The sequence below is a fragment of the Bos javanicus genome, chromosome 10 (assembly GCF_032452875.1).
Source record: "Bos javanicus breed banteng chromosome 10, ARS-OSU_banteng_1.0, whole genome shotgun sequence".
In the NCBI taxonomy this organism is placed as follows: Eukaryota; Metazoa; Chordata; class Mammalia; order Artiodactyla; family Bovidae; genus Bos; species Bos javanicus.
In genome coordinates, this window is record NC_083877.1 from 6,826,501 (window position 1) to 6,850,723 (window position 24,223).

Consider the following 24,223-nt stretch of genomic DNA (forward strand, 5'->3'; position numbering starts at 1 on the left):
ACTGGTAATAGAAGCAAGGTCCGATGCTGTAAAGAGCAATATTGCATAGGAACCTGGAATGTCAGGTCCATGAATCAAGGCAAACTGGCAGTGGTGAAACAAGAGATGGCAAGAGTGAATGTTGACATTCTAGGAATCAGCAAACTAAAATGGACTGGAATGGGTGAATTTAACTCAGATGACCATTGTATCTACTACGGCAGGCAGGAATCCCTCAAAAGAAGTGGAGTAGCCATCATGGTCAACAAAAGAGTCCGAAATGTAGTACTTGGATGCAATCTCAAAAATGACAGAATGATCTCTGTTCGTTTTCAAGGCAAACCATTCAATATCACAGTAATCCAAGTCTATGCCCCAACCAGGAACGCTGAAGAAGCTGAAGTTGAATGGTTCTATGAAGACCTACAAGACCTTTTAGAACTAACACCCAAAAAAGATGTCCTTTTCATTACAGGAGACTGGAATGCAAAAGTAGGAAGTCAAGAAACACCTGGAGTAACAGGCACATTTGGCCTTGGAGTACGGAATGAAGCAGGGCAAAGACTAATAGAGTTTTGCCAAGAAAATGCACTGGTCGTAGCAAACACCCTCTTCCAACAACACAAGAGAAGACTCTACACATGGACATCACCAGATGGTCAACACCGAAATCAGATTGATTATATTCCTTGCAGCCAAAGATGGAGAAGCTCTATACAGTCAACAAAAACAAGACTGGGAGCTGACTGTGGCTCAGATCATGAACTCCCTATTACCAAATTCAGACTTAAATTGAAGAAAGTAGGGAAATCTGAATTTAAGCTATCTTCAATTCTTACCTCTAATACCGAAAAGAGTCTCCAAGCCCTTGGTCACAAATGTCATCTTCAGTCCACTCTCCTCACTGCAGGAAGCAGGAATGACTTTCTAAACTGTAGATCTGGTAAGTTCCTGTACCTGAAACCCATTGCCTGAGGCAGATTTTTCTAGCCAGTCTTGCCACTCCCTACTGTGTACAGGCCCCACCCTCCACATATAAGTGCTTTGTGTTACCCTGGGGCAAAATGCTCTCTTTTCTTTCTGGGTCTTCAAATGTTTTCTTTTCTATTTGCTTGCCTATAAGCAAATACTTTCCAGGCTATCTACTTGGTTAATAAATACTAAGCTCAGTCCTTCTTAAGGTTTTAGCTCAGATGTTACTATACCTGGAAGCCATCCCTGACTTAATATCCTCCCAGTGTTAAAGTGTTTCATAACAAACATTATTCTAATCACCCATTAACTACTCTGTGTTCCCATTATATATGTACTTAGTTGGATTCCCCCGGAGCTTGGTGGTAAAGAACCCACTTGCCAATTCAGGAGACACAGGTTCAATCCCGACCCTCCAGGGTCGGGAAGATCCCCTGGAGAAGGAAATAGCAACCTATTTCAGTACTCTAGCTTAGGAAATCCCATAGACAGAGGAAACCGGCAGGCTATAGTCCACCAGGTTGCAAAGAGTCAGACATGACTTACTGACTAAACAACAACAACAAGGTCCCTGGGCAGGATCCTTGTTTGTCTTATTCTTAAAATATCACCCATGCCCAGCAGGGCTTCCCTGATGGCTCACCTGGTAAAGAATCCACCTGTAATGCAGGAGACCTAGATTTGATCCCTGGGATGGGAAGATCCCCTGGAGAAGAGAAAGGCTACCCACTCCAGTATTCTGGCCTGGAGAATCCCATGGACTGTATAGTCCATGGGGTTGCAAAGAGTCAGACACAACTGAATGACTTTCACATTCAGTGTTTATAAAACCAAGATAAATGATGATGACGATAATGGGCTTTTAAAATTTCATTAATGATTTTAAAGTGTTTGCTTGTTCACTTTTATGCCTAGCAGTGTCTTGCATTAGTTATATCTTACGGAATGGATTTAAGATTATAATTTCTGAGGCTACAGATGACAGAAACAGCTAAATCTTTGTTCAGTAACTAGTACACTGTGAATGTTTGATAAGAACAAAACAAAGTCAAAGTTTGAATTAGTGTCTAAAATCCAATGGTTCAAAACTTGAAAAGGAGAAAAATGTGTAAGAACAGGCACTAGTTTAAGGATTATATAACTTGAAACTACAGGGATTTGACATAAAATTTGTATTTTATGACAAGAAAAAAATTTAAACGTAGAAAAAAACTTTTCTCTTCCCTTTGGCCCCCCTTTCCCCTCCATTATTTATTATATATCTGCATTATGCATCATGACCAAATCTTCCCCATCAGGAAAAATACCTGCCTAAGGGCTTCCTTCGGAGAAGGCAATGGCACCCCACTCCAGTACTCTTGCCTAGAAAATCCCATGGACAGAGGAGCTTGGTAAGCTGCAGTCCATAGGGTCACTAAGAGTTGGACACGACTGAGCTACTTCACTTTCACTTTTCACTTTGCCTGGAGAATCCCAGGGACGGGGGAGCCTGGTGGGCTGCCATCTATGGGGTCGCACAGAGTCGGACACAACTGAAGCGACTTAGCAGCAAGGGCTTCCTTGATGGCTCAGCTGGTAAAGAATCTGCCTGTAATGCAAGAGACCTGGGTTCGATCCCTGGGTTGGGAAGATCCCCTGGAGAAGGGAATGGCTACCCACTCCAGTATTCTGGCCTGGAGAATTCCACAGACTGTATAGTCCATGGGGTCGCAAAGAGTAGGAAATGACTGAGGAACTTTCACTTTTCAATCCTAACGCAATAGTTTCCTAGTATCAACAAGACAACTCCTAAAAAGATAAACTTCTTTCTTGATCCTGTAAGGCATCACATGACATCACTTTATTCCGGTAGAACTGGGTTGTGCAAACTGTCGATATTACATCATTTGATGTACTGCTCCCATCTCAAGTTATTCTACTATGCTTTGACTTCTAATGGGCACAACAGTTCTCCTCAATTTGGCTTGAATACAATTTTCCATTTCTTTCTCAGACAGACTGATTAATTTTTATCAACATGCATGGTTTAGCTGGCAGGATGTCAGAGATGCCCACTAAATGACACTTGGGAGTCCACACAGAACCCATGCTCAGTGACAAGCATGGGCCCACAGAGCCCCACCAGCTTACCAGGACTCCTCAGGTGTTCTGGTGAGCTCTCCTAGAATCCAATCTCATAGTTTGAATGACGATCCTGAAAATTTTATTCATGCTATTTCACTTCAGATTTGGAGTCTCAAGGGGCACTTGTGCACTTCTTAGGCAGGACCTAGGGATTCTGGACAAGGGGCCCAGGGAAACACAGATGGCTGGGTATTTGTTAAATTTGGCTTAAATTGAAAAAAAAAAAAAAAAGGTTGATATATGGTCTGAACAAAGCTTTTGTTAGTGAAATGAGAGAATGAATTACTCAGCTCTGAGAATAAGGGAGTTCCACTACAATCATTAAGTAAATTAAGTAAACACTACTCATGGGGGGAACTGAGGGGAAGCACAAGCGAGGCTGATCACCTATGGTCCAGGCACCAGTGGTAGCTGCAGGCTGTCACAGGGAGAACCACGCCCTGCGAGGTGAGCTCCTTGGGGCCAGACTCAGAACAAGCACACATCTGATCTGACACTCTGTCCTCAGAATGTTCTTCAGATCATATCTCATATCCCACATCTGAATTAGGCTACAAAATAGTGAGAAATTGTGCCTTACAGCCAAACCCTTTGGGTGGGCAGTCACCATTGGGAATACCAACTGGGTTTATGTATGCTTGCAAGTTCTTAAATGCAACTAGAATGACTTCAGCCCTGAAATGGTCGAAATAGGTTCTTTTAGCACTTCCAAACTGATTTTTTGCAACAGCAGTAAGTTTTTCTTTTCTAAAATTATATTAGCAGGGAAAAATATTCATCAGGCTAGCTTCTTAGACCCTTTGAGTGGGAAGGTCTACTAAATTGTTAAAATTTTACAGAGTTCTCATCTTAAATATCGTACCTATTTTAATTGGTAAACATAAGCCCCCAAAGACTTCAAAATTTCAAGTCTCATTGAAAGATTTGTTGTAAAAGGCTAAAAAAAAGATTAATGATATAAAAGGTACCTAAAACTTTAACTACTGTTCCCCACTATTAATAATCTTCCGTCTGAATTGCCTTTCTACTCACAAAACACTATCAAATGGTTACTTTTAGGAACAGGAACACATGAGGCTTGTAGGCAAGCCTCTTCAGATCAAAGGCCAAACAAGGGCCACAGTTAGAATTTCTTAAAACCAGGGAGAATCCTCAAAATTGTTTACAAATGGATTACCAAGTTGGGAGGTGGGAGGCCAATGGTCTGACTAAACTGACCATAGGTGATACTTGAAGCCTGACAGAATTCGAGAGGGCTAGCTGGGAAGAGGCTCTCCCCCCACCCCGCCCCCTGTAAGCTAAATGAAGGAAAGAAAGATTCCAACAAAAGTGAATGGGTATGTCAGTCCTTTGCTGGTGTCACTGAGATGGCCACCCAATTCTTTGAGAAAGGGGGCGGGGGGGGGAAAGCCAAACCAAAAACCTTATTTTACAAATCTAGCCTTTACAGCATCAGAAGGGTAGCTCCAGAAACAACCCAAAGCCCACCAATCCTTTTACCACTACCAAAATGTCCCCTAATTATCTTAAGAGGTTTGTAAATAAAGGAAAAAAATAATAATTCTGGCCTTGAGATGGGGTAAATAACTTGTTACTTGACTTCTCAAATAGAAATGTGAATTGTCTCTCATCAGTCAGTTCAGTTTAGTTCAGTCGCTCAGTCGTGTCTGACTCTTTGGGACCCCATGAATTGCAGCATGCCAGGCCTCCCTGTCCATCACCAACTCCCGGAGTTCACCCAAACTCATGTCCACCGAATCGGTGATGTCTCTCATAAATACTAGCAAAGAGTTTAACAATCTAAACAGGTGATCTTGATTTGTTCCATTTGGCAGAAACCCAAATAGAATTCAACCTCTTTTATAACTGATGGATTTTACATCACTACAACTGATTTTTGGCTGAAATTCAGTAATATGTGTGTTTACTCGTATCTCTATATAAGTGCTGTAGATGTGTGGTACTGTCAGAATTATTTGGTAAAAGAGCTCTATTTAATTGGTTTAAAGGCAATTAAGCTCTTATGTGTACTCAGAAATATATAAGAATCTGGTCAGAATGAATTTCAGGTTTATATGGTCCATGATATATTTAGTACCGACTTTATATATGTTTTTAAGTTAGCTTAAGCTTGTTTGCTTAACTAATACAGAAATGTCTTTAGAGCATCAGTTCAGTTCAGTTCAGTTCAGTCGCTCAGTCATGTTCGACTCTTCAAGACACCATGAATCCCAGCACACCTGGCCTCCCTGTCCATCACCAACTCCCGGAGTTCACTCAGACTCACATCCATCGAGTCAGTGATGCCATCCAGCCATCTCATCCTCTGTCGTCCCCTTCTCCTCCTGCCCCCAATCCCACCCAGCATCAGAGCCTTTTCCAATGAGTCAACTCTTTGCATGAAGTGGCCAAAGTACTGGAGTTTCAACTTCAGCATCATTCCCTCCAAAGAAATCCCAGGGCTGATCTCCTTCAGAATGGACTGGTTGGATCTCCTTGCAGTCCAAGGGACTCTCAAGAGTCTTCTCCAATACCACAGTTCAAAAGCATCAATTCTTCGGCGCTCAGCCTTCTTCACAGTCCAACTCTCACATCCATACATAACCACAGGAAAAACCATAGCCTTGACTAGACGGACCTTTGTTGGCAAGGTAATATCTCTGCTTCTGAATATGCTATCTAGGTTGGTCATAACTTTCCTTCCAAGGAGTAAGCGTCTTTTAATTTCATGGCTGCAGTCACCATCTGCAGTGACTTTGGAGCCCCCCAAAATAAAGTCTGACACTGTTTCCCCATCTATTTCCCATGAAGTGATAGGACCGGATGCCATGATCTTCGTTTTCTGAATGTTGAGCTTTAAGCCAACTTTTTCACTCTCCCCTTTCACTTTCATCAAGAGGCTTTTTAGTTCCTCTTCACTTTCTGTCATAAGGGTGGTGTCATCTGCATATCTGAGGTTATTGATATTTCTCCCGGCAATCTTGATTCCAGCTTGTGCTTCTTCCAGTCCAGCGTTTCTCATGATGTACTCTGCATATAAGTTAAATAAGCAAGGTGACAATATACAGCCTTGACGGGCTCCTTTTCCTATTTGGAACCAGTCTGTTGTTCCATGTCCAGATCTAACTGTTGCTTCCTGACCTGCATACAGATTTCTCAAGAGGTAGGTCAGGTGGTCTGGTATTCCCATCTCTTTCAGAATTTTCCACAGTTGATTGTGATCCACAAAGTCAAAGGCTTTGGCATAGTCAATAAAACAGAAATAGATGTTTTTCTGGAACTCTCTTGCTTTTTCCATGATCCAGCGGATGTTGGCAATTTGATCTCTGGTTCCTCTGCCTTTTCTAAAACCAGCTTGAACATCAGGAAGTTCACGGTTCACGTATTGCTGAAGCCTGGCTTGGAGAATTTTGAGCATTACTTTACCAGCATCTGAGATGAGTGCAATTGTGTGGTAGTTTGAGCATTCTTTGGCATTGCCTTTCTTTGGGATTGGAATGAAAACGGACCTTTTCCAGTCCTGTGGCCACTGCTGAGTTTTCCAAATTTGCTGGCATATTGAGTGCAGCACTTTCACAGCATCATCTTTCAGGATTTGAAAGAGGTCAACTGGAATTCCATCACCTCCACTAGCTTTGTTCGTAGTGATGCATTCTAAGGCCCACTTGACTTCATATTCCAGGATGTCTGGCTCTAGATGAGTGATCACACCATCATGATTATCTTGGCTGTGAAGATCTTTTTTGTACAGTTCTTCTGTGTATTCTTGCCACCTCTTCTTAATATCTCCTGCTTCTGTTAGGTCCATACCATTTCTGTCCTTTATCGAGCCCATCTTTGCATGAAATGTCCCCTTGGTATCTCTAATTTTCTTGAAGAGATCTCTAGTCTTTCCCATTCTGTTGTTTTCCTCTATTTCTTTGCACTGATAGCTGAAGAAGGCTTTCTTATCTCTCCTTGCTATTCTTTGGAACTCTGCATTCAGATGGGTATATCCTTCCTTTTCTCCTTTGCTTTTCGCTTCTCTTCTTTTCACAGCTATTTGTAAGGCTTCCCCAGACAGCCATTTTGCTTTTTTGCATTTCTTTTCCATGGGGATGGTCTTGATCCCTGTCTCCTGTACAATGTCACGAACCTCATTCCATAGTTCATCAGGCACTATATCAGATCTAGGCCCTTAAATCTATTTCTCACTTCCACTGTATAATCATAAGGGATTTGATTTAGGTCATACCTGAATGGTCTAGTGGTTTTCCCTACTTTCTTCAATTTCAGTATGAATTTGGCAATAGGGAGTTCATGATCTGAGCCACAGTCAGCTCCCAGTCTTGTTTTTGTTGACTGTATAGAGCTTCTCCATCTTTGGCTGCAAAGAATATAATCAATCTGATTTCGGTGTCGACCACCTGGTGATGTTCATGTGTAGAGTCTTCTCTTGTGTTGTTGGAAGAGGGTGTTTGTTATGACCAGTGCATTTTCTTGGCAAAACTCTATTAGTCTTTGCCCTGCTTCATTCCGTATTCCAAGGCCAAATTCGTCTGTTACTCCAGGTGTTTCTTGACTTCCTACTTTTGCATTCCAGTCCCCTATAATGAAAAGGACATCTTTTTTGGGTGTTAGTTCTAAAAGGTCTTGTAGGTCTTCATAGAACCGTTCAACTTCAGCTTCTTCAGCGTTCCTGGTTGGGGCATAGACTTGGATTGCTGTGATACTGAATGGTTTGCCTTGGAAATGAACAGAGATCACTGTCTTTTTTGAGATTGCATCCAAGTACTGCATTTCGGACTCTTTTGTTGACCATGATGGCTACTCCATTTCTTCTGAGGGATTCCTGCCCGCCGTAGAAGATATAATGGTCATCTGAGCTAAATTCACCCATTCCAGTCCATTTTAGTTTGCTGATTCCTAGAATGTCAACATTCACTCTTGCCATCTCTTGTTTGAACACTTTAGAGCATAATACTTTTATTATACTTAAATTTACTAGAAATCAAATAAAATCTTACTGTTCCTGTTAGAAAATTTTTCAGCAAGTAAAAATAACAATATGATGAAACTTTTAACCCTTTAGGAACAATTTATGTTTTGCGTATGTTTATATAAAATACTCCTTCTAGATTTTGGTAACTTGAACTTTAGAGTTGCGCTTAATTAACTTAAATGGAATCCACTGCATACCCAAGTTGTTTCCAAGTAAGATATTCGGACATTATTTACAGAACACAGGTTTCCTTTTGCAGAGAAACTTCTAAAAGGTACTTAGAGGATTATTAATATGATGCTGCATTACGACATTTTCTGTAAGAAAGTGAATGTTTTCTAGGAACAAACAGTATTTATAAACTTGCCAATCTAAAGAATAATGTAAAACACAGTTTATAAGTGCTTACTTTTTACTAGAAACTAGGTTTTAAGGTTAAGAATTATAATATATATAACTAAAGCTACTAAAATATTAAGGGAAACTGCGGGGAGCGAGCTCCGCCCCTGGCAAAGGTCATGAGGAAGGAGGCTTGGCATACGCAAAGGCGGGATCAAGCCTCAGGAGTCTCCCTGGAAATTCTCGAGCAATCTACCCCCAACACCAGAGTCCGCCTACTTTCTGCTTTGTGCTTTCACCTACACCTCTGACTTTACGGGGGGCTGTCCCCCACTACCTCTCTGAAAAAGAGTTAGCTTACAGCTCCAGTTAATAATTCTTGGGTGTGACAGTGTTTCAACCTAAAAACTCCTTTGGAAATCCTCTAGCCTGCCTGAATAGGTTTTTCTGGCCACGTGTGACTGTTCAGAGCCTCCCAACTGTGAGAGGCAGGAGATGTTCTAAACTGTCTAAATACAGATTCCTTTGAGCAGTTCAAAGATTGATTAGAAATTGTATTGGTGAAGGGATTTTCACTTGTTGGGCCAATGTTTGCTGCTAAGTTTCCATATCCCTTATCTGCTGTGTCCCTGGCAGTGTATTGATTAATATAATTGGTGTAAGTAGTAGCTTTAATGTTTGTAACCTGGGACCCTTGAGTTAATTCTTTTTCTTGTTATAGCCCACCACACCTTTGCTCTGTGGGAATGCAACTTTATCTAATGCTTTTTGGAGGCTGGCACCTGACTTTAGAATAATCACCTTTAGAGAAAAAGGCCTCCGGGCTAGAAGATGATGCAAATCACCTAAACTTTTGCATATGGTAAGTTTGCAGGAAGAAAGCCTGGCTTACTGCATGACTCTACCCCTTCCCCCATTATCCTCTATGCATAACTTAAGGTATAAAAACTACTTTGGAAAATAAAGTACGGGGCCTTGTTCACCGAAACTTGGTGTCACCATGTCGTTCTTTCTCTTACCTTCTGGCTGAATTATTCAGCCTCTTTTCTCCACTGAATTTCCTCACTGAGCTATCCTTATTTCAGCCTCTTTTCTCCACTGAATTTCCTCACTGAGCTATCCTCATTCTATTACTCTTTATATCCTTAATTAAAGTTTAATTAAGCAGTTGTTTCCTGATCCTCGCCGACGCCGTCCCCGCTTCGAATTCCCTGGATCCACCCCTGGATCCACCGGGGCTGGACCCCGGCAGGAAACATTTTAGTATGCAAGGAAGATGGGAAGCATGTTTTCACTAAAAGACGATGAGAGGGACTTCAGGGGTGGTTCAGTGCCTAAGAATCCACACTCCCAATGCAGGGGACCCAGGTGCGATCCCTGGCCAGGGAACTGGATCCCAGATGCTGCACCTAAGAGTTCACATGCCACAACTAAAGATTACATGTGCCCCAACTAAGACCTGGTGCAGCCAAATAAATACATAAATAAAAAAGTTTAAATACATGAATAAAAAGTATGAGGAATGGAAAGGCTTTTTTTAAAAGGGGAAGACGGGATAGTTTTGTCTTAGAGCTAGCTGGTTGTTTCTGAATGGAAATAACGGAAAAAATAATACGGATACAGAAAGCTGTTAAAGGGTTGAGGAAAAGGAATACTGAGAAAAGAGTTCTGTACATGGTTGGGAATGGCTAAGATAAGACTGAATTAAGAAAGTGATTTTTAAAGGTAAGTATACGAAACTTGAATTTAGTTTTCTCTCTGAGAAGACAGTTTCCTTAAAACACTGAGCTGCTTTTAGTAAGAGTGTGAGTTTCTTTGCCTTTTGGTGATTTACGACAACCTTTGAGCTCTTTTACTGTCGTGCTGGTTAAATGACACTGACCTATGATCCTATTTAACCAGGTTTTTGAAAGTTTTTGGTATTTTTGACAAAATTTCCAAAGATCAACTTCTAAATGAAGTTCACCGGACCTTTAGTTAACGTTGAAGTTTTTCAAAGGGTCCCTGGTATATGTTAAATTATTTGTTTTCTCTCCATCTCAGAGAAAAGATTAATTAACTATTAGGCTTATTTGGTATGTTAAATTACATGGCAAGTATTGTCAAATTTTAGTGGTGATAAAACTTCTGAGGGCCTATTAAATGGGTAAATGTTATTACTAGAAAGTCTAGCTTCCCTGGTGGCTCAAACGGTAAAGAATATGCCTGCAATGCAGAAGACGCAGGTTTGATCCCTGGGTTGGGAAGATCCCCTGGAGGAGGAAATGGCAACCCATTCCAGTATTCTTGCCTGGAAAGTTCCATGGACAGAGGAGCCTGGTGGGCTACAGTCAATGGGGAGTCTGACGGGCTATAGTCTATGGGGTTGCAAAGAGTTGTTTATGACTGAGCAACTAACTCTTACTTTTGTAGAAATTCTAGAAATTACATGGAACTCCTAAAATGTCCTGGTAACATGTTATCAGTAATAATTCCAGAAATTATCTTAAATTGTTTTATGTCACAGCAGTAATGAAGTTTGTCAACTGGACTGGAATCAGGTCTTTAACTTTTCAAAGCTTTTGTAATTTATGGACAGTTATTGTTTTACTCCAATGTTTAGGCAAAAATACTTCATCTTCAAGAATATTCATAAAAAGAACTTTTTTACAAGTACAGGTTTCTGATAACTTTCAGATCATACCACTGAACTGGGTAAGAAATTAAAGACTTCTGATGGAAAACTGGATGGTTTCATAAAACTGCTAACTGAAGATTAAGATCTAGGATTAGTCTCGCAGGACTGAATGAACTTATGAGTATGGTTATAATTTTTTTTGTCTGAAATACTATTCATTTTTAATCTGCTTTCCAGATATAAAGAAACCCTTACTATACCTCTGAATATAGAAATAAAACATTTATCTTTTCTCTCTATCTGATCCCTTCAGAATCTGTAAACTCTTAGATTTTTAGCTTACCCAGGTATACAAGGAAGGCCACCTACTAATAGGTGCAGGAATCTCAAGGTATTCAGGGAATCTAGAGAAGAGAGCGGAGAAGGCAATGGCACCCCACTCCAGTACTTTTGCCTGGAAAATCGCATGGATGGAGGAGCCTGGTAGGCTGCAGTCCATGGGGTCGCTAGAGTCGGACACTACTGAGCAACTTCACTTTCACTTTTCACTTTCATGCACTGGAGAAGGAAATGGCAACCCACTCCAGTGTTCTTGCCTGGAGAATTCCAGGGACGGGGGAGCCTCGTGGGCTGCCGTCTCTGGGGTCGCACAGAGTTGGACATGACTGAAGCGACTTAGCAGCAGAGAAGAGAGAAATTCACCTAAACCCAGCACCCAAATCTACATTTATCACAGGAAGAATCCATGACATGCCTTTGGTGTGGCTTTCCTGGCCTAGAGAGTTTAAGTTCAACTGAGATTCATTATGAAAAGTTCCATCAGAGCCAATTTAAAGAGTCTATGTGGTCAATTAATCAGACATTTTGTGAACAAATTAGTCTTAATGTGGCTGTATTTGGTAGAAATTATGGTAATTTTAGAGAAAGATAATGTTTAAGTGGTTATTAAATTCTAATTTTATTGAATGAGGTCTTCACTACTGTCTAAGATTCTTTTCTGAGATAGTTTCCTTGTTGTCATATTATTGTAAAGTTTAGTTATTAAAAGGGCACTCAAAGTATGTTTCTGAAGCTTATCACAGTAATTTAATTTTGGATGAAGATCGGATGTGCCATGACCTGCAACCAGGAGATTATTCCTACTGGGAAAGGTCTCAGATAAAGGACTCAGTCACATTAGAAGGGACTGTATTAGGCCTCCTCTTCTGAATAAACTGTAACTCCTGTTTCTGACACCTGACTTCAACTAAAAACAGTATTACCAGACCAGCACAAGAAGACATCTGAAGGAGACAGCTAATCCAAGATGCTGCACCAGGTCTGTATACTGGTAACTTTGACAACTACTTACACTCGTTTTTTGGTGGGGTGGGGGGAAATCATATCTTTGCTTATGAATCAAATGTATTTCTTTCTTTAGTTCAGTCACTCAGTCGAGTCTAACTCTTTGCAACCCCATGGACTGCAGAACGCCAGGCTTCCCTCTCCATCACCAATGCTGGGAGCTTGCTCAAACTCATGTCCATCGAGTCGGTGATGCCATCCAACCATCTCATCCTCTGTTGTCCCTTTCTCCTCCCGCCTTCAATCTTTCCCAGCATCAGGGTCTTTTCTAATGAGTCAGTTTTTTGGTTTCAGTTTCTTTCTTGGGCTCAATATTTGCAAGTTTAGAATTAATCTAATCACTGGGTTTGGGGCCAATTACCTATGGCCCAGGTTGTCCTGCTGGATTTCTCCTTTCCAAGGCTCTAACTGGATGGCCCTTGGACATTTTATTTTAAAGAAACTCTAGCACCATGCAAGCTAATATCACCGCCAATATCCCTAAGTGAGATGCTCTTACCTGACCAAGTAAAGATGCCTATTCTGAATCTGGCCATAAACAGCCCATTTCATTAGATGGTGAATACTGGGTAGCTCCTACAAGGACCCAATGGATTTATAGAACAAATTCATGACCTTGGTTTTTCCCAGGTTGGTTAGGAATACACATAGTTCATTTGCCTTGGGCTTAAGATCCCTTATGGGTAGCTTCTGTTAATCTGTAATGTGAGTACACTGGTTTCTATCAGGTATCCAATGGTATGACCATTTGGCCACAATATTTGGTAACTCATTTCATGACACATGAAGAGCTAAATTTCCACTTTGAACAATCTTCTTCCCAGTTCAGGGGAAACACTAGGAAAAGAGTTCAGTTTAGGAGGATCTTGGCTTAAATCTCTATTAATGATGATGTTGGTCCTCCTGACAATTTAAATTACAGTTTGTGGAGTTACAAAGTGATAGTTTCTTGCCTTCCATACTGTGTATCACCTGCTAACAGTAAAACAATGATGTCTAAACAACCTGAATTTGTAGATCACGTCTATATAGTGCTCTATAAAATAATGGGCATACATAATGCACATGTGAGGAAATTTGGGTTAAATCATATTGGACAACCTGGAATCAGCTCTCAGTACTTGAATATTCTGCTAGTATAATTCCCTCTGCCAAAAGAGAACTCAGCTATTTGGACCCAGCGCTGAGAGACATGATGATCAAGGGCAGGTGAGCAAGAACCCTGGCATCAAGGGACCAAATTTTTGATTGCCTAATGCTTTCTAGCAAAAGATTAAAGATCAAAAGAGGGAAATTGTGAAGTAAAATTAATATTTTATGGCAAGACGAGAAAAAAATTAAATGTTTAAAAAAAAACTTTTTCTCTGCTCTTTGGCCTCCCCTTTCCCGGCTACTGTATACTGTATTATCTGCATCTTGCATCATGACCAAATTTTCCCCATTGACAAAAACACCTGCCCAATCCTAAAACACAATGTTCTCCTAGCATCAACTCCTTAAAAGATAACCTTCCTTCTTGATCTTGGAGTGAGTCATGTTACCTACCAGTTTAGACTTGCAGAAGAGAGCTGTGTAAACTGTCAGTATTACATCATCTGATTTGATGTAGAGCCTTCTGTCTCAAAAACACTTCTAATGGATGGAACAGTTCTCAGAGCTGTCTGAGATGCTGTTCCTGGGATATAATCCTCAATTTGGCTCCAATAAAAATTTCCATTTCTTTCTTAATTTTTCATCAACAGAGAATTGATGAGAAAAAAACTGAAGTCTCCTTAACTATTAAAAGAGAAAGAGGGGAGGTGCATTTCAACTAGGTGGGAAAAAGATGGTTTAGTCAACAATTCCAACTGGAATATAAAATTACAGATTCCTCCATTACATCATAATTTTAAAAAAATCAGATGTGTTAATATATTTAGAAGAGATCATTAAAAAAAAGAACAGAAAATATAGATAATTATTTGCAGTACAGTGTGAAAGGATTTCAATCTAAAATGGAATCTGAGGATGTGAAATGGGAATCTCATACCTGTACCTAAAGAATGGAACTTAACTAAGAGAATGATTTCCGTAAATGTCAGATCAACAGAACACAGAGCCTTATCTCCAGACCAATGACCATCTGCCAAGTATCTCTCCCCATCTTCAAGCTAATGAATTTACTGCTTGGACTCTGGCTGGACTTCCCTTGTCTGCACTCCTTGCCCATAAAATACAGCTTGCCCGACAGCCTCTACAAAACTGCCTGTAACTTTCTATTTGGCATAGATTTACCAAATCATAATCTCTGCTATTCCCAAATAAACTCAATTTCTGTTAATTTGAGACTACCTCAGTTTACATCTTTAGGCCAAAAAAAGAACGCTTTTTAAAACATGAAAAAACATAAAGATAACTGTATCAAGACTGTGAGTTAAATACAAGAAAGCACAAAATTTGACATGGCAAAACTAATAAGATTTTTTTTCAACTATTAAAAAGAAGAAAATTGAGAAATGAAGTCAATCCTGTCCATCTTCTAAATCAAGAGAGGAAAAACACCCAAATTCTAACAATAAAAATGTCAAGGGATGTGTATAAGAGAGCCACTAAAGAAGAAATGCAAATAAACGATGAACATTTTTAACAGAAAGCCTAAATCACATCAATAAAGCAATTTCTTTAATGAACATAAACCTATCACAAGGACCCTCCTTCTCTCTCCTCTGAAATAACAAAAGGGGAGACAAATATGAAATCATACAAACAAGTTCCATTTGGAGAGTGCATTCCTAAGTTCAATTTGTTCAAATAGTTAGCTCAGGTACCCAACTGACACAATGGGCTATACAGTACTGCACTGTAATAAGTTTATAATACTTTTCACACAAATAATACATACTACTATAGAGTACACAAAAGCACAGCCACTTGTAGAGGATGTACACACACATGGCAATGTACATCACATACATGAACCAACTGATGTGACTGGATATGCAAATGCATGTTTGCAATATGAAAAAAATAGGGTAAGTTTTAAAGGCTCACAGTTCCCCCCCAAACAAACCTAAAATAGCAAATCAACCTGCTCAGCTTCAGAGTAAAAGTTAAAATTTTTGTTTTAACAGCTAATATTTCAGTAATCTAGACTTTAAAATCCAAGACAATAGCTGACTATGTAATTTTTATACATTCTAGAAGGAACAAAATAACAGCTTATTAATTTAAAAATATTATCGCTCAAGTCTTCATACTACAGATTTTCACAGCTGGAAATCAGTCCCAACATAAAAAATATTATCAATAGCAGGTCTTTTTTTCCTTTCTAGAATAACAACGGCAAGGAATTTTTCTTCTACTTTCTTAAATACAATCTAATGTCTTTTTTTTAAACATTCTACTTCCATGTCAATGATACTCCTTGTACTCCTATATGTGTGTGTATATGGAGAGGCAGATTCTACTAACTGCTTAACAAATAACAAAATGGGGAAAGAAACTGATTTCAGACATTTTTCAAACATAAAGGTGAGGCAATTAGAACAGTTCATGCTCTGCTATGGATAAGACCTCACAGTATACAGCACAGACTAAAATCTTTCACCAGTCAAGTTCTTGGAGTTTTCCTCTGTAGGTTGCTTTTATTTAAAAAAACAAAAACAAAAAAACAATTAGGGACTTCCTTGGAGGTCCAGTGGTCAAGACTCTGCAGTTCCAATGCAGAGAGCACAGGTTCAATCCCTGGTCAGGGAACTAAGATCCCACATGCTTTATAGTGCAAGCAAAAAAATAATGCATCTATTGATTTCAAATAATAAAATTAAAAAAAAAAGGAGTTACAAGGTAATATCAATAAGTATAACCCTCACAGGCGAGACAAAAACTTGTCCTATAAAGCAGACAGGCCTAGTAATGAGCCCTTTAAGGCTCTTTATTTAAAGTTTTGTAGGAAAAAAATCTTTTCAGGGTAAGCCTAGCATATATTATAAAATATTCAAAATATTTAAAGGTTACAAAAGCATAATATAAAAATCACTTTTGTGACATAAATATATATTATGTTTTTTCTACGTGTTTCTAAGACCAAAACTATAATTTCATACCTCATAATCTGGTCCTCCAAAGTGGGATTTTTTCTTAAGTTCTGTCATGGCATTTTTGTATGCTTCCTCCACTCTTCTTCTCTTCTCAGTTTCCTTTAAAAAATAAAACCAGACGAAGAATTTATCATGTGATATGGGATTTTTTTTACATTTCACCAAAATTTTATAATTTGGCCAAAAAAGTAATTCTTACTGCAGTAAGAATTTATCTTCTGCTCAAAAAAAAAAAAAAAGAAAGAAAGAAAGAAAAAAATGAGTATTCTTCTGTTCCAGAAAACACTGTTTTTCTGGGCCATATATCACATACAAGCTACCATAGGTTGAGAGAAGGAAATGGCAACCCACTCCAGTATACTTGCCTGGAAAATTCCATGGACAGAGGAACCTGGTGGGCTGTAGTCCATGGGGTTGCAGAGAGTTGTTCACAACTGAGCACCTAACCCACACACACTAGGTATGTTACATATTTAAATGGATTAAGTAACTACCAAAGTGTCTACATGTCAAAAAAAAAAGAGATAAATTAGCATCAGAGAAACATCTATAATATATATTCATGTGTCTGTTTTCCCCAGTAGGAGCTAAATTTATTTTGTTATAGAGAAAAAAAAGCAAGTAATGGATGCCAGGAAGAAAATAACTCAATAATTGGTAAAACCAATCACTACAAAAAAGATATTCTAAGAGATGTTTCTTATACTTTCCAACTGCTGGATTAAATTATTTTAGAGCTGAAAAAGAGCTTAGATTTCTACTTTAACCTTCTGCTTTTATAGATAAGGCCTATAGCTCTCAGAATCTGCTATAAGATCCAAGGACAAAATTTTAGAAGGCTGGCCTTGGCACCAACCTCAAACTTTCTTTTTTAGAACAATGGATTGCAATGGGTCAAATCTGATATTAAAGCCTAACAGAATTATTATTAATATAAAGAACCTAATACCTTTATTCCTTCACCTCAAACATTTAAGGATTAAAGTCCAAACAGAACTCACACAGAGCTTGCTAAGCTGCTAAGTCACTTCAGTTGTGTCCGACTCTGTGTGACCCCATAGACGGCAGCCCACCAGGCTGCCCTGTCCCTGGGATTCTCCAGGCAAGAACACTGGAGTGGGTTGCCATTTCCTTCTCCAGTGCATGAAAGTGAAAAGTCAAAGTGAAGTCGCTCAGTTGTATCCGACTCTTAGAGCCTACCAGGCTCCTCCGTCCATAGGATTTTCCAGGCAAGAGTACTAGAGTGGGGTGCCATTGCCTTCTCCCTAACACCTTTATTCCTTCACCTCAAATATTTAAGGATTAAAGTCCAAACAGAACTCACAGAGCTCACCCACTTCTAAAAACCCTATCTGAATTAAGCTGGTGCAAATCAATGAATTAGTATACTAGGCCTACAAACTGATTTTTGTGTACTGAAGTGAAGAGAGGACTACAGAACCATCAGAATGGCTAAAATCAAAATATAAAAAATCACTCACAAAAAAAAGACAATACCAAGTGCTGTCAAGGGTGAAAAGCAATTAGAATTCTCACTTACTTGCTGGTGGGACTATAAACTGATATAACTACTTTGGAAAACTGTCTACCTCTGTAGACCTAAAGCTAAGTATATACCTCATGAACTGATAATTCTACTGTTTGGTATATGCCCAAATGAAAACAGTGCATATATCCACCAAAAATACACATAACAATGCTCACAGCAGCTTTATTCACAAGAGTCAAAATTTAAAAATGTCCATCAGCAGGAAAAAGGAAAAAACACAGTAAAGTCATAGAGTGAAAATGCATCATACAATGAACAGTATACAGTAATAATACTATATAACAATAAAAAACAACAAATTATCACTAAAAGTTACAAGATGAAGGAACTTCACAATCAGTATTGGGGAGGGGGTAGCCAGACACAAGAGTATATTTTGTATGATTCCATTTACAAGCTGTCCAAGAACAGGCAAAACTAATCTATAAGGATATATTAATAAGTTAAAACTGTGGTTACTTCTTGAGGCAGTGGTATGGTATGGAGTAGAAAGAGGCATGAAAAACCTGGGGGGTTATAAAAGTTCTACATTTTGATTTGAGTAGTGGTTACAGGGGAGTATACATATGTATAAAACTCATCTAGGAGTACATTTAAGAGTGGTACACTTCACTGTATATATATTAAACCTTAATTTTAAAAAATGAACAAAACAAAAACACACAGAACAGCAATAACACTAAAAAGACTTCGAGGCAAGTGAATAAACGTGCAATTACACACCTGTGAATCTATTAATATAAGCTAACATCTTTGATGAATAGGTTTTCTCTTACTAATATTGTTAACAACTAAAATTACTTAATCTTAGAATTCTTGGACATAACTGGCTAAAAATTAAGTATACTTCTATAAAAGAAGGAATTATTTATACAGGTAACTGAGAAAAATCATCACCACTGACGAACATTAATTTTAAATTATTTAACTGTAAGAACAATGGATATAATGTTAGATAAGAGCTATTAAACATAAAATTAGAGACTACAGAGATTTACATATATATTATACATATCTACTATATATTACTAGATAAACATATATTAGAAATCTACATAAAAAGTATATAGCTTTTAAATAGCTATTATTTTATCAACTATCACGTATTTAATTACTCTCATTAGATTTTAAGATCCTTCAAGAATGACTTCCTGTTCATTACTGTTTCCTCATTTCTAGTTTACAGTTTAGCACACAAGCATACAAATACTTCTTGAAAAAAACACAAATTCATTTAAACCATATTGTTATCATTGTACTTTGCTTCCCAGTTATATCAATTACCTAAGTGAAGTGAAAGTAGCTCAGTCGTGTTCAACTCTCTGTGACCCCATGGACTATACAGTCTATGGAATTCTCCAGGTCAGAATACTGGAGTGGGTAGCCTTTCCCTTCTCCAGGGGATTTTCCCAACCCAGGCATTGAATCCAGGTCTCCCACATTGCAGGCATATTCTTTACCAGCTGAGCCAAGGATATGTTTCTTGATAAACAACTCTCTCTATTCAAGAATTTCCTAATCTTTACAGAGTGTGTGTGTATATATATATATGAGTATATATGTACATACATGTGCATACATATATATACATACACACACTAAATATATATGCATATACTTTATATGCACACATGCATTTACATTTCCTGTAAAATGTAACTGGGATCCTGTATCAACCTTAAGAAAAAACGTGATGGTGGAAAAGGTGAATGAAACTTGTAAGAGCACTATAAATTACAATTGTTTGCAGATTTCAATTAATACTACCATATTTTGTGCTGTTATTTGGTTAAATATGGTACCAAAAAAAGTGTTGTTCTTCACAGGTTCTTTGATACAGTCTACTTGGTGCTACCCAGTAAAGAAAGAGCATGGGTAAGATTACCAATATTGAGACAACTGCAAATCCATGTCCCTTTTCAAATAAGAAATCTGATTGCCAAAAAGATGGGGGAGCCATGTGTTATACTTAATGGATTTTTTTAGGCAGTGTCATTAGAGCACATGACTAGAGATGGTGACCCTCTAGGGAAGGATTAGTAGATGGGGGGCCGGTGTGGGGGGGCACTTAAGAGAAAGCTACCAAAAAAGTTTTGAATAAGCTAATCCAGAAAAGTTGAAAGATTCTCTTGAACCAGTAGTCTAGTGAATTTAAGGGGTTATGCTGTTTCCTCATACTTTTTTGTGTGTGACTCCTCTAAAAATTCACCATGATCCACAATTGAAATCGCTGATGGTCTAACAGTTTGACTCCAGAATAATAATGAAGTATACATATGTACCTTAAATGGATTTTTTCACTGCTTGGTTTTAAAAGAAAACATATAGTCAACCAACCTGGCTTACTTTCACTTGCACCTGAGAACATGGGAACCTTTTGTAAACATCAAGTGCCATTAAATCTATAGCCATTCTGCTATTACATCCGTGATGACACTGCTTTCCTTAGTGTTCTGCTCAAATTGCTAAGACCTCCAAATACTGCAAGCAATATGACTCACTAACGGGTGATAAGATTCTGACTGACACCTGCCCTAATATCCAGAGATGAAATACAGAAGAGTAAAATTCTTCTAATTCTGCTACTTAATACCTCTAGACAAGCCTCTGGGCCTCAGCTGCTTCTATAAAATGATGGCACTGCACTAGAACTAAATTCTCTAAGATGTACTTTGGTTCTAATATTTTTATGATGTTAAATTATAAACAAAAGTTTTCCTACTAAACAAATTCACTGAGCCAAATTCTACTTCACACTTATAACTAAAGATTCATATTATAACATTATTATCAGTGCTGCAGTTTAAACAAAGGTGGAGAAGGCAATGGCACCCCACTCCAGTACTCTTGCCTGGAAAATCCCATGGACGGAGGAGCCTGGTAGGCTGCAGTCCGTGGGGTTGCTAGGAGTCGGACATGTCTGAGCGACTTCACTTTCACTTTTCACTATCATGCACTGGAGAAGGAAATGGCAACCCACTCCAGTGTTCTTGTCTGGAGAATCCCAGGGACAGGGGAGCCTGGTGGGCTGCCGTCTATGGGGTCGAACAGAGTCAGACACGACTGAAGTGACTTAGCAGAGGAAAGGTGAACATAAAGCAAATGTTCAACGAACAACAAAATGTGTGCTAAGTGACACCAGTGATGCTGGAGAATATACACGGCCATGAATGCAGTAAGTTAATATTTAACTTTATAAATTGGTATTTTTTTATATATACCAAGTAGTTCATATAACTTAGGTATACTTTCATGTGTTAGAGAATAAAACTAGGAAATGTTAAATGGTTCATACTTCTATTTCAAAGCATTACTATTATCATTAGAAAAACTTTTATGTTAAAATCCAATGATGAATGCGTATCATACAATAACCAAATACATAACCAGTGAATCTCATTAGAAAAATGAATTTAAGATGTTCTAAAGTTTTAGAGGATTAGTACCACCTGCTACTTCTAACAATCCAAACGATCTTTCCCTAAGAAGTTGGTTAGGTTTAAATGTTTGATTGGTATATAAACAAAATCTGATTATTTTTTAAAAAGTAAAAAGAGAATCTTACCTTGTCCATTCTCTTTTGCCAGCTGTCCTCACGTTTTACCATCAGCTCAATACAATGAGAAAGTGTAGCAAGGATTCCGGCAGTAGTTGCTTTAAAAGTTATCGCCTCACCTTTAAAGTCTATACCATTAATTCCTTTTGGTGTTACATGTGGAAATACTGAAAAAAAAAATTATTCACTATAAATCTTTATAACAAAGAAATCATTCCTCACTACAACTTAAAATTAGATATTTTTTAGGAAACTATAAGAGCAGAACTTTCAAAATAGAGTTGCCTTCCTGTTGGCCAACACTTAAAAATTTCCATCCATCTCTACAAGCAAAGAAGCCTGGGACAACATATGTACTCCCAAGTCCTTTTCTCTGAATTCTGTTTCTTGAAATCTATTTGCTATGCTGTACCCAGTGAATAAGTGGTAAGAGAAGTAATAATTTAATAATAACAGATAGCCTAGAGTGAGACCTAATTATGGCAAGAACTATCTTATATTTTGAGAAACCAGGAATTTAAAAGAAAAATCTGAGGAGAAACTGCTGAAATGAATAACGTAACACAAAAAACTTAAGTAAATGTCTGAATATAATTCTGGGACCAATGCATACATAAAAATGGTTATGTTATATTATAATTTTAAGTTAGTCTTTGAATTAAATGAACAACCTTAAAAAAAAAAAACTCATAAGATGCAAATAAGACAGCATAATATCTTTCAGCTTTATTCATTTATTTTTGGGCCACCACATGCAGTATGTGCAATCTTAGTTCCCTGACTAGGGTTCGAACCCACAACCCCCTGCATTGGAAGCGTGGTGTCTTAATCACTGGACAGTAAGGGAAGTCCCAGGGCACTATAGTTATAAGAAACCATTTCAATAGAATTCTTATAAATGAAATAATACTTCCAACTTTAAAAACTCATAATGTAGATATGACAGCAAAGCCACAATCCAAAAAATAAACTGACAAACTAAACTTCATCCAACTTTAAAATTTCTACTCTTGAAGGCACTGTTAAAAGAACGAGAGTTGCAGTTGTGGGATAAGTAAGTCTAGAGAGCTAATCTACAGTTAATAATAAAATAATGGTAACTGAGGAAATATGTTAATGAACTTGACCGCAGTAATCATTTCACCATAATCATATACACCAAATCACTATATTGAACACCTTAAATATGTTGCTGTTGTTTAGTTGCTCAGTTGTGTCCGACGCACTTCGATCCCAAGGACTGCAGCCCACCAGGCTCTACTGTCCATGGCATTTCCCAAGCCAGAATACTGAAGTGGGTTGCCATTTCCTTTTCCAGGGGATCTTCCTGACCTAAGGACTGAACTCACACCTCCTGCTTGGCAGGTGGATTCTTTACCAATGAGCTACCCGGGAAGTCTCACCTCAAATATATATAATATCCATAAAAAAATTTTTTTAAAGAATAATGAAACAAGCCACAGACTGGAAAAAAAAATCTCTGCACAGAATACATATGATAAAGGACATATCCTTTATCTATCTATCCATATATATATATTAATATTAATATAGATATCTCAGTATATTAATATATCAATACAATACACAGTAATCTCAATAGGAAAATATAATCTAATTGAAAATTGAACAAAAGATCTGAATACACATTTCACCAAAGAAGAAATATGAACAGCAAATAAGCAGATAAAAAGATGCTCAACATTTATAGTTACTAGGAAAAAGCAAATTAAAACTACAGTGAGATATCACTATATACCTATTAGAAGACTAAAATTTTAAAAGACTGACCACATCAAGAGTCAGTGGGGATATGGAGGAACTTGAGCTCTCAAATATGACTGGTGAAAAGTAGTTTGGAAGGTTTTAAAAAAGTTAAATATATACCTACCATATGAGTCAACCATTCCATCTCTCCAAAGAAATAAAATATATATCCATAAAAAAAACTGTGTTTGAATGTTAACAGGAACATTATTTATAATAGCTCCAAACCATAAACAATGCAAATTTCCACCAACAGACAAATGGACTGAAGAAACCTGTCATGTCATCTGTACAAGGGAATACTACTCAGCAATGAAGACACTGAATAATGATATGTGTAACAACGAGAAATTTCAAACTAAGAAAGAGATCAGGCAAGAAAAGTTGAATTCATTAGATTCTAGAAAATGCAGACTAATCTACAGTGAAAGAAGGGTTGCGGTTGGTTGAGAGGTGGAGAAAAGGGAAGACAAAAGGGATGGAGGCAGGGAACTTTTGAAGGACAGTCTTGACAGTGGCAATAGCATCATGATAATATTAAAACTAACCAAACTGTACACTTTAAATATATATACAGTGTATGGTATGTTGATTACATCTCAATAAAGCTATTTAAAAACCTATTTTCTTTTTCTTATATTCACTCTTATAAAAGATCATATTTATTTTATATGAAATAAGGTTTCCTTCTGGACTCTCAATTCTATTCCACTGTTGTACATATCTTTCCTTGAATTCCAGAAGAACATTTACTTTTGTTTCATTGACTACTCTAAAGCCTTTGACTGTGTGGATCACAACAAAGTACAGAAAATTCTTCAAGAGATGGGAATACCAGACCACCTTACCTGTTTCCTGAGAAATCTTTATGCAGGTCAAGAAGCAACACTTAGGACTGGACATGGAACAACGGACT

General features: G+C 38.0%; 1 protein-coding gene across 2 annotated transcripts in view; it reads right to left on the reverse strand.

Moving 5' to 3' along the window:
• Positions 1-24,223, reverse strand: part of CERT1 (ceramide transporter 1) — a 131,426-nt gene that overhangs the window by 34,527 nt on the left and 72,676 nt on the right. For both annotated transcript variants that reach the window (XM_061429993.1, XM_061429992.1), the window contains exons 8-9: positions 21,550-21,707; positions 16,442-16,534 (exon numbers count right to left, since the gene is read on the reverse strand). In XM_061429993.1, coding sequence (XP_061285977.1) covers positions 16,442-16,534; positions 21,550-21,707 — 251 coding nt within the window. The remainder of the gene's footprint in view (positions 1-16,441; positions 16,535-21,549; positions 21,708-24,223) is intronic.